Raw genomic sequence first — 11,534 nt, forward strand, 5'->3', positions numbered from 1 at the left:
TAACATAAAACACAAGGCCAAATATACACTGGAGTTGCTTACCAAGACAATGAGTGGCCTAGTTACAGTTTTGACTTGAACATGGCTGTCTAGCAATTATCAACAACAATTGTTTTTAAGAATAATGTGCAACTATCGTACAATACAGGTGTTCAAATCTCTTAGAGAATTATCCAGGATGACTCACAGCTGTAATCGCTGCCAAATGTTGATTCTAGCATGTATTGGCTCAGGGGTGTGAATAGTTATGTAAATGAGATATTTCTGTATTTCTTTTACAATAAATTAGCAAAAATGTCTAAACATGTTTTCACTTTGTCATTATGGGGTATTGTGTAAAAAACAAAATACTAATAATAATATTTAATCCATTTTGTATTCAGGCTGTAACACAAATTCAAAGGATATGAATACTTTCTGAAGGCACTGTAATCCTCGTCTGTATTTTCACCAACAAATGGTGGAAAATACTTTTGACATTCACCCTCTGTTTCCTCCCCCAGACAGCTGTGGTTCTCCTGGGATGATCGACCAGTGGGTCCATCTGGTCCACCAGAAGAACACTCTGGTCTCTGAGGAGTCAGACCTTATGGTGGCGTGAGTATATAGCCCTGTTTTATTTTTTGTTGTTTTTATTCATCACATTTCAATACATATTGAGTAATGCTTTGTTTTCTGTGTAGCACATAAGTTCCCAGCAAGCCAGTGGGGACACAGCAGTCCCTCTCTCCACACTGTCACTATTGTTTACGCTGACCCTTATTCAACAGTTACTTCCTTGTTTTGGGGGTTTGATCACAACTTACTTTAAGGCTCCATTGACTGTAAACAGCCGGAAGCAGTCTTCTGCTTGAGTCACCCTGTTGTTATCCAGCTGGTGTTTCCTTCTCTTGGCCCCTCAGGTCTCGACAGCTAGAGCTGGAGGACAAACAGAGCACGCTAGAGATGGAACTGAGACGATACGAGCTGGATGGTAAGTTACCCTACACAAACAGTTTATTTTCTTTATATTCATGATGTTCACTGTATTTCAATGTGAAACACAGACCGAAACGTTGCATTTGTGTCACTAACCACGTTTCCATCCAGTTTTTATGCGATTAAAGTCATACAATATAAAATAAATCACAAGAGCTGTGATGGAAACAGGAAATTTTATAAATGCAGACAGATAATTAGTTCATTCAACATGGTGGGATCTTTTTAGTGTAAAATGTGCTATGCGAGAAATGGCAGTGTAAACAAACGCCTTTATGCGCAAATATTTATATAATAACCATGATATGGAAGTAAACTTGGAGTCACACGATGACATGGTGTGTGGTCCTCACACTACAACTCAGGAAACCATGCAGATTAAATTAGGCTACAGATGAAATAATTTATGATGAACTTCACAGTGGCTCCCAAGTGGCACTGTGGTCTAAGGCACTGCATCTCACCAAGGTTGTATCACATCCGGCTGTGATTGGGAGTCCCATAGGGCGGCACACAATATGCCCAGCGGCATCCGGGTTTGTTCGGGGTAGGCCGTCATTGTAAATAAGATTTTGTTCTTAACTGACTTGCCTAGTTAAATAAAGCTTAAATAAAATAACAAATAGTGGTGAAACTGCATGGTATGAGCTTGATGCCACTTTCCAATAAGTGTTAAGGGTCTTATTTTGGTGACATGATGATCGATGCTTGACTGCCGTTTTGACAGTCATAATCCATAATCTCATGTCGTTTCCATATGTTTGATGTGTTTGATACCATTCCATATATTCCATTCAAGCCATTACAATAAGCCTGTACTCCTATAGCTCCTCCCACCAGCCTCCACTACCGCAGAGCCTACATGCACTATCTGCCAGCTGTTGGCTAGAGCACATGTGCCATGACCAGAGTAGGCACATTTGCTATTTAACACACTGCTAGAGTAGAAAATGTGATAGAAACACATTGAACTTTAGATTTTTATTCGCTACATGAAAAGGTACATTTTGTGTGCGCTACATCATCATGCACGGATTATTATCTGGAACTAGTCCGTTGTTTTTGAAATACACCACTAGTGGGAAAATGCACGTATTTTCTTTATGCGGATTTGAGAATATTTGCATGAAAGTCTGTGGCCAATTGGATGGAAACCTAGCTACTGATAGCATTGTTGAAAGATCACTTATCGGGAGCAGCAAACAGTGTGCGGATAGACTTCTTTCTGTTCGGCTCCAGTTCAAAGTGTGTCATTTTCGTTCTGTCCGTGTCCACCCCAGATTCTGAGAAGTCTGTGGAGCAGCAGGCAGAAGAGGAGCGTGTGCTGCAGGATATGCTGGAGGTGGTGGACATGAGGAACTCTCTGGTGGCCTTTCTAGACGAGAAGAGACTACAAGAGATGGACTCTGATGAGCAGCAGTCCACCTCGCTGCTAGAGGTCAAGAGACACCCTACAGCCTCAGCTGGGGCACAGGTGTACTGGGCGTGAGGGTGACTTGGACTGGACGTGAGGGTGACACATATAGGTACACCCACTGTCACACACACACGCATACACACACACAGAAATACATGTGCAGTTACATACACACTTAAATATATTAGTAGAGACTTGCTGCTTACAGACGCATCCATAATGTTGCATTTGCGAAGCCAAATATGTATTGGTGAAGGTATTTCTCCACAAGTGTTGTGCTCAGTGTTGAGGTACAGTATACTGACCAGAGGCAACGACACAGACCCTGGCCTGGATAACTGGCTGTCCTTCCTGGCCTGTCCCCATGGGCAGTCCATCCGCAGTCAAGGCAGTCCTGCTCCAGCAGCAGCCCCAGGATAGAGAGACCACCACAGCCAGCTGAACTCACACCAACCTCACTGAGGACCTGCTGACAATACAAAGGACCCAAAGTTGCATGTTCTTAACACATGGTGGATTGTGGAGATATTATATTCTGTGGGTTGGACAGTATTGTTTCAAATGGATTCTGGAGTCATGTTCATTTATTTTGGTAAACCTAAATCCGCTAGTTCTGCTAAGCATAAAGTTAATGAGATTATCGCAATTCTACTTTTCTATAATGTAGTGACAAAATTAGATGCAATAAAAACAAAATTGGTCCATAAAAATGTGTTTTGAAATGTCCTTATTTTCCATGAAAACATACATGAAATAAGTTGCAAAATGAACAGGAAATATAGTCAAGGTGTTGACAAGGTTATAAATAATGATTTTTAATTGAAATAATAATTGTGTCCTTCAAACTTTGCTTTCTTCAAAGAATCCTCCATTTGCAGAAATTACAGCCTTGCCGACCTTTGGCATTCTAGTTGTCAATTTGTTGAGGTAAACTGAAGAGATTTCACCCCATGCTTCCTGAAGCACCTCCCACAAGTTGAATTGGCTTGATGGGCACTTCTTACGTACCATACGGTCAAGCTGCTCCCACAACAGCTCAATAGGGTTGAGATCCGGTGAATGTGCTGGCCACTCCATTATTGACAGAATACCAGCTGACTGCTTCTTCCGTAAATAGTTATTGCATAGTTTGGAGTTGTGCTTTTGGTCATTGTCCTGTTGTAGGAAGGAATTGGCTCCAATTAAGCGCCGTCCACAGGGTATGGCATGATATTGCAAAATGGGGTGATAGCCTTCCTTCTTCAAGATCCCTTTTACCCTGTACAAATCCTCTACTTTACCACCACCAAAGCACCTCCAGACCATCACATTGCCTCTGTAACGGATGTGAAACAGCTAGCTTAGTTAGCGGGGGTACGCGCTAAATAGCGTTTCAATCGGTGACGTCACTTGCTCTGAGACCTTGAAGTAGTAGTTCCCCTTGCTCTGCAAGGGCCGCGGCTTTTGTGGAGCGATGGGTAACGATGCTTCGTGGGTGGCTGTTGTTGATGTGCAGAGAGTCCCTGGTTCGCACCCGGGTATGGGTGAGGGGACGGTCTAAAGTTATACTGTTACACCTCCACCATGCTTGACAGATGGTGTCAAGCACTCCTCTAGCATCTTTTCATTTTTTCGGCGTCTCACGAATGTTCTTCTTTGTGATCCGAACACTTCAAACTTAGATTTGTCTGTCCATAACACTTTTTTCCAATCTTCCTCTGTCCAGTGTCTGTGTTCTTTTTCCCATCTTAATCTTTTCTTTTTATTGGCCAGTCTGAGATATGGCTTTTTCTTTGCAACTCTGCCTAGAAGGCCAGTATCTCGCCTCTTCACTGTTGACGTTGAGACTGGTGTTTTGCAGGTACTATTTAATGAAGCTGCCAGTTGAGGACTTGTGAGGCATCTGTTTCTCAAACTAGACACTCTAATGTACTTGTCCTCTTGCTCAGTTGTGCACTGGGCCTCCCACTCCTTTTTCTATCCTGGTTAGAGCCCGTTTGCACTGTTCTGTGAATGGAGTAGTACACAGCGTTGTACGAGATCTTCAGTTTCTTGGTAATTTCTCACATGGAATAGCCGTCATTTCTCAGAACAAGAATAGACTGACAAGTTTCAGAAGAAAGTTATTTTTACCGGCCATTTTGAGCCTGTAATCGAACCCACAAATGCTGATGCTCCAGATTCTCAACTAGTCTGAAGAAGGACCGTTTTATTGCTTCTTTAATCAGAACAACAGTTTTAGTGTGTTTTCAGTGCTAACATAATTGTGAAAGGGTTTTCTAATGATCAATTAGCCTTTTAAAATGATAAACTTGGATTAGCTAACAGAACGTGCCATTGGAAAACAGGAGTAATTGTTCCTGTTAATGGGCCTCTATGCGCCAATGTAGATATTCCATTAAAGAATCTGCCGTTTCCAGCTACAATAGTCATTTACAACATTAACAATGTCTTCACTGTATTTCTGATCAATTTGATGTTATTTTAATGGACAAAAAAGTTACTTCAAAAACAAGGACATTTCTAAGTGACCCCAAACATTTGAATGGTTGTGTGTGTGTGGGTAAATATATATATATATATATTATGTATGTGTGTGTGTATATATATTATATATACGATGTTAAAGGGTCAGTGCAGTTGATGTGATTTTCCATTTTTTTAAATGATATTTCCACACTGATGTCAAAATTACACACTGAAATGATGAAATGATTAGTGCCCTTTTTATGTAAGAGCTGTTTGAAAAACAGGACAGTAGCTCTCAAGGAACAGGGTTGGCGAGCCCTTGTATAGACGATGCTATCCACCAATCAGGGCTGTGTATGTAAATTATTTGTATCAACACGATCAGAAATATATATTGTATTCGTAAAATAAAAACACCGTGATTTTATTAGACGTACAGTGATGACAAAAAAATAATAATAAGACTTTGTTGGCACTTTTCAGTGGCTCATGTTGTGGATTGCTTTGCATGTTACATTGATAGTTAATGTTATTCTCCCGAGTGGTGCAGTTTTTTTTTTTTAATTTAATCTTTATTTAACCAGGTAGGCTAGTTGAGAGCAAATTCTCATTTGCAACTGTGACCTGGCCAAGATAAAGCACAGCATTTCGACACATACAACAACACAGAGTTACACATGGAATAAACAAACATACAATCAATAATACAGTAGAAAAAAATCTATATACAGCAAGTGCAAATGAGGTAGGATAAGAGAGGTAAGGCAAAAAATAGGCCATGGTGGCAAAGTAATTACAATATAACAGTGGTCTAGGTCTACGTCGTTGCGTCTCAGTGCTAGAGGCGTCACTATAGACACCCTGGTTCAAATCCAGGCTGTAATTGGGAGTCCCATAGGGCGGCGCACAATTGGCTCAGTGTCATCTGGGTTTGGCTGGTGTAGGCCGTCATTGTAAATTAGAATTTGTTCTTAACTGACTTGCCTAGTTAAATAAAAATAAATAAAATATTTTCAGGGGTTAATGGTTCTCTCGGAATCCATGTTGGATGGATTTTATATCACTTCGTGGATATGTGTGGTACTAAGACTCAGTTCTGATCCTTTTTCTAATAATTTGTGCCTAATTGATGCCAAACAAAGCCCCATTTGCAGGCCAAACAAAGAGGGCAGGTGAAGCATTATACCTCAAATGTTTATTATAACCTTTATTGCTAATTGTCTCTCCTTGCAAAATAATGTACATTTACCAAGGTGAATTTCCTACATGTACCTATTTCTTTATTCCCATGCAGGTTTTATTAGTATAAATATGAACCCTCATCCTCTATATTTATTATTCAGCAAAGGAAGAAGAGATCATGAGTTTAATTTGATGTTAACAGGAACCCTTGATTACAGTGCTTGCGTACAACACTTACAATATACATTACCATCCCAAAGTTTTAACCTTGGGCTTTATGTATGAATGGGTGAGTATGGCAAGCTGGGCAAGTGCGTATGATGCCATCTTGGAAATCTGGGCGAGGAAGGATGCAAAACATTCCAAAGATGTTATGACAATTTCACAATATGAGGTCGACATAAAACTGACATTGTGAAAATTATGATGATTCCCGTTTTGTGTAAGAGCTGTTTGAAAAAATGGCTGTAATTTCAGCCTGTTCTGGTGGGATGGAGTTCTTGACCCAGATCATGACATCACAATATGATCTTATTATAATAGACCAATGACTTTTCATCTACCAATCAGAACGGTGTATGTAAATATCTTCAAATGTGTTTTCTAACACCCACACGATAAGACTGCGCATTTGAATGGCCAAAATAGACTCAGTGAAATAAATTAAACAAAATATATGCTGGAGTTATTTTCATTAAATAAACACAGTGATGATTTTAAAACACAATTTAAAGACTGCAAGACCGCACAATTTAAAGACCACTAGTACACTAGTGATGGTCATTTTTGAGTCAGTGTTATTAGGTACACATGAGCTCTAGAATGGACCTTTGGTTTGATTGTCAGTGAGGTTGTACAACATATTTATTTTAGGATGAACTGCTTCGCCAGGTCTTGGTAACTTGGTATGGCTTGAGTGTGAGCCCTTCAGCTGAAGTGAGCTCAGTACAGGATAATACTGTACCCTCATCATTATTATCATGTAACAGCTATTCAGTACTCATCTCTGCAACCAAGGTTAACCCTATATATAGGTGGCCATGGTTGTATGAGGTCCAGCTTGGGAATTTAGCCAGGACACTGGGGTTAACGCCCCTACGCTTACAATAAGTTCCATGGGATCTTTAGTGACCACAGATAGTCAGGACACCCTTTTAACGTCCCATCCGAAAGAGGGCACCGCTACACAGGGAAATATCCCCAATCACTTCCCTGGGGGAGTGGGATATTTTTTTAGACCAGAGAAGAGTGCCTCCTACTGGCCCTCCAACACCAATTCCAGCAGCATCTGGTCTCCCACCCAGGGAACAACCAGGATCAACCCTGCTTAGCTTCAGGGGCAAGCCAGAAGCAGGATGCAGGGTGGTATGCTGCCAGAAAATACATGCTTAGCTTCCAGTCAATGTCTCTATACCAAGTTGAGAGTCTCTTCTTTCAGATACAATTGGAACTGATTTGATAGCCCATAGCGTTTCAAAGTGTCTCTTTTCAATCATTACTAATTTTGGGTAAAAAACTTATGTTGCTGCTTTTAGGGTTAAAGTGTGTTAAACCGTGTTCTGATGTTGAACAGGACCATTAAAGAAACAATGGTTAATATGTGTTATAATCATTGCATAGAAATGTGATGGCATGCCTTGTTTTCCTTCCACGACTAATTGATGCTGTGTTTGACATTGCTTCTCCTTTGTCATTGCCTAGTGCTATGACAAGTTATCAAATGATCAGTACCGGATAAGCCTATGAGAGATTAATGTACACTATAAACCTGTGAAGAGTCAAGGGCATGAAGGAGTCCTTCACATCTACAATATGCTGTTACAATTCAGTGTGGTCATTAACAATTTGCATCCTGTTTCTTGTGAGTGCTGTGCTTGCGTTGTGGTGTTGTGTGAGCACATAGGCTATGGCTAGCTGTAAAGCTTGACATATAATTTATAATTATCAAATAATAATTACTGATATACAATGTCTGACAGTAATAATGTTTGCCAAATCAACATGCATTGAGTGCATGCATAAACCCATTGCAAATTGGCTATGCAGTGCCATTTTCAGTATTCTGCATGTGTATGAAAAGTATAGATGAATGCATCAACAGTAAAATACTAAATATATATTTGCATGATGTCACCTTGTTGAAAAGTAATAAATCCTAACACATTCCTATTTCAATGAATAGTAATGGTAATAAAAATGTATAGATCAAAGATACAATCTGTAATTGTAACAGTATGACCCTGCCACTTTGTTTGGTAAACTGATGGATGGAAAAGTAACCAATTTGACAAAAATTATCCCATTATTTGTTGTTCAACACCAGCACGACGTTAGAGAGACATGACATAGTGTTGACTACAGTTTGCACTTCTCTCTCAATAAATGAACAACCGTGAGATCTCGGCCCCTCCCCATTAAACGGGCATTTAACCGCGGGACCTCATCTAAAACCTGAAAAAGATTGTTATTTCCGCGGCTGCCGACACAGTAATCTGTCCAGTCTTCAACGTGTTTTTGGCAGGAGAGTCAGAGAATAGCTACATACATCAACTACAGCAGCCTCACAGGAAAGTCCAAGAGAAATCCGATATGGGTATATATAGGCCTATCTCATTCATTCCAAAATCGGTCCATCAGTGCTTCTGAATTGAAGGATTGTAGTCACGTCCTATGATATAGTTGGTTTTTTATATATATAAATAAAATAAAATAGGTAATTTCAGCAAGCAACTTTTTAGCCTAATTTCTAGGCTATTCTGCGCGTGGATGACATTCAGATTCTGAAAAAAGTCCATAACCCTACAACTAAATTCAAATAATGTATCTTATCTGTAAATCTATTTTTGAGGTTGTTTTACAATCAGAATCGTGTAAAATGTAATTTTTAACAGGCTAATTCGATTGATTGCGCAGGGGATGCAGCAGCCAATTTGGTCCCTCCGGCGGCTTTGTGTTTAGAGCCGTAGGAAAAAAACACTGGACCAGTTTTTAAACGTCTAACAATCTGAGAAATGTCTTTAAAGTTGAAACGAGCCTGAAGTGATGATCAAAAGATTAAAACATATCTAAACGATGTTGTACGTCTTCTGAACTATGGATAGCAACACTTGAACACGGTATTCCGGAATGTATTTTCCTCTGGGGAAAATAGTATATTCTGTTCAGTTGTGTCTAGCCTAGGCTATTGCACGTGTCTGAAGCTGTCATCTATGCTATGATGTGGTATTCTTCTAGCATTGTATGCTCTGCTCTGCACTTGGATGATTTGATCTGGATATGCACATGAATCTGGATTACTGAATATGCACAATCATCTGGATTTACTCTATATGCACAATCATATATATACACACACACACATTTACATTTACATTTAAGTCATTTAGCAGACGCTCTTATCCAGAGCGACTTACAAATTGGTGCATTCACCTTATGACCTCCAGTGGAACAGTAGTGCATCTAAATCTTTTCAGGGGAGGGGGTGAGAGGGATTACTTTATCCTATCCTAGGTATTCCTTAAAGAGGTGGGGTTTCAGGTGTCTCCGGAAGGTGGTGATTGACTCCGCTGTCCTGGCGTCGTGAGGGAGTTTGTTCCACCATTGGGGGGCCAGAGCAGCGAACAGTTTTGACTGGGCTGAGCGGGAACTGTACTTCCTCAGTGGTAGGGAGGCGAGCAGGCCAGAGGTGGATGAACGCAGTGCCCTTGTTTGGGTGTAGGGCCTGATCAGAGCCTGGAGGTACTGAGGTGCCGTTCCCCTCACAGCTCCGTAGGCAAGCACCATGGTCTTGTAGCGGATGCGAGCTTCAACTGGAAGCCAGTGGAGGGAGCGGAGGAGCGGGGGTGACGTGAGAGAACTTGGGAAGGTTGAACACCAGAGCGTTCTGGATGAGTTGTAGGGGTTTAATGGCACAGGCAGGAGCCCAGCCAACAGCGAGTTGCAGTAATCCAGACGGGGAGATGACAAGTGCCTGGATTAGGACCTGCGCCGCTTCCTGTGTGATAACCGGATGTTGTAGAGCATGAACCTACAGGAACGGGCCACCGCCTTGATGTTAGTTGAGAACGACAGGGTGTTGTCCAGGATCACGCCAAGGTTCTTAGCGCTCTGGGAGGAGGACACAATGGAGTTGTCAACCGTGATGGCGAGATCATGGAACGGGCAGTCCTTCCCCGGGAGGAAGAGCAGCTCCGTCTTGCCGAGGTTCAGCTTGAGGTGGTGATCCGTCATCCACACGGATATGTCTGCCAGACATGCAGAGATGCGATTCGCCACCTGGTCATCAGAAGGGGGAAAGGAGAAGATTAATTTGTCGTCTGCATAGCAATGATAGGAGAGACCATGTGAGGTTATGACAGAGCCAAGTGACTTGGTGTATAGCGAGAATAAGGGCCTAGAACAGAGCCCTGGGGACACCAGTGGTGAGAGCACGTGGTGTGGAGACGGATTCTCGCCACGCCACCTGGTAGGAGCGACCTGTCAGGTAGGACGCAAAACGCCGGAGATGCCCAACTCGGAGAGGGTGGAGAGGAGGATCTGATGGTTCACAGTATCGAAGGCAGCCGAAGGTCTAGAAGGATGAGAGCAGAGGAGAGAGAGTTAGCTTTAGCAGTGCGGAGCGCCTCCGTGATACAGAGAAGAGCAGTCTCAGTTGAATGACTAGTCTTGAAACCTGACTGATTTGGATCAAGAAGGTCATTCTGAGAGAGATAGCGGGAGAGCTGGCCAAGGACGGCACGTTCAAGAGTTTTGGAGAGAAAAGAAAGAAGGGATACTGGTCTGTAGTTGTTGACATCGGAGGGATCGAGTGTAGGTTTTTTCAGAAGGGGTGCAACTCTCGCTCTCTTGAAGACGGAAGGGACGTAGCCAGCGGTCAGGGATGAGTTGATGAGCGAGGTGAGGTAAGGGAGGAGGTCTCCGGAAATGGTCTGGAGAAGAGAGGAGGGGATAGGGTCAAGCGGGCACGGCCGTCACAAGACGCGAGATTTCATCTGGAGAGAGAGGGAGAAAGAGGTCAGAGCACAGGGTAGGGCAGTGTGAGCAGAACCAGCGGTGTCGTTTGACTTAGCAAACGAGGATCGGATGTCGTCGACCTTCTTTTCAAAATGGTTGACGAAGTCATCTGCAGAGAGGGAGGAGGGGGGAGGATTCAGGAGGGAGGAGAAGGTTGCAAAGAGCTTCCTAGGGTTAGAGGCAGATGCTTGGAATTTAGTGTGGTAGAAAGTGGCTTTAGCAGCAGAGAGAGAAGAGGAAAATGTAGAGAGGAGGGAGTGAAAGGATGTCAGGTCCGCAGGGAGGCGAGTTTTCCTCCATTTCCGCTCGGCTGCCCGGAGCCCTGCCCTGACCCGGAGCCCACACTAATATATATATATATATATATAAAATGTAAGCAGTGCGTAACTGGCTGCGGGGAAGTCAGGTGCAGGAGAGCAGAAATGGGTAACAACTGGAGCACTTTAATAATGCACAAAACAAGCTGTACCCAGAACAACAAAATACAGGTAAAATA

The 11,534-nt window shown here is 42.3% G+C and overlaps 1 protein-coding gene across 1 annotated transcript in view; it reads left to right on the forward strand.

The window, feature by feature from the left end:
• LOC115132454 (F-actin-monooxygenase mical1-like) overlaps window positions 1-3,105 on the forward strand; it is a 42,826-nt gene extending 39,721 nt beyond the window's left edge. Inside the window, exons 24-26 of the mRNA XM_029665123.2 lie at window positions 504-597; window positions 903-973; window positions 2,259-3,105. Of these exons, the coding sequence (XP_029520983.2) occupies window positions 504-597; window positions 903-973; window positions 2,259-2,467 (374 nt within the window). The 3' untranslated portion in view covers window positions 2,468-3,105. The remainder of the gene's footprint in view (window positions 1-503; window positions 598-902; window positions 974-2,258) is intronic.
• The last annotated feature ends 8,429 nt before the right edge of the window (window positions 3,106-11,534 follow it).

This window comes from Oncorhynchus nerka, linkage group LG7, assembly GCF_034236695.1.
Source record: "Oncorhynchus nerka isolate Pitt River linkage group LG7, Oner_Uvic_2.0, whole genome shotgun sequence".
Classification (NCBI taxonomy): Eukaryota; Metazoa; Chordata; class Actinopteri; order Salmoniformes; family Salmonidae; genus Oncorhynchus; species Oncorhynchus nerka.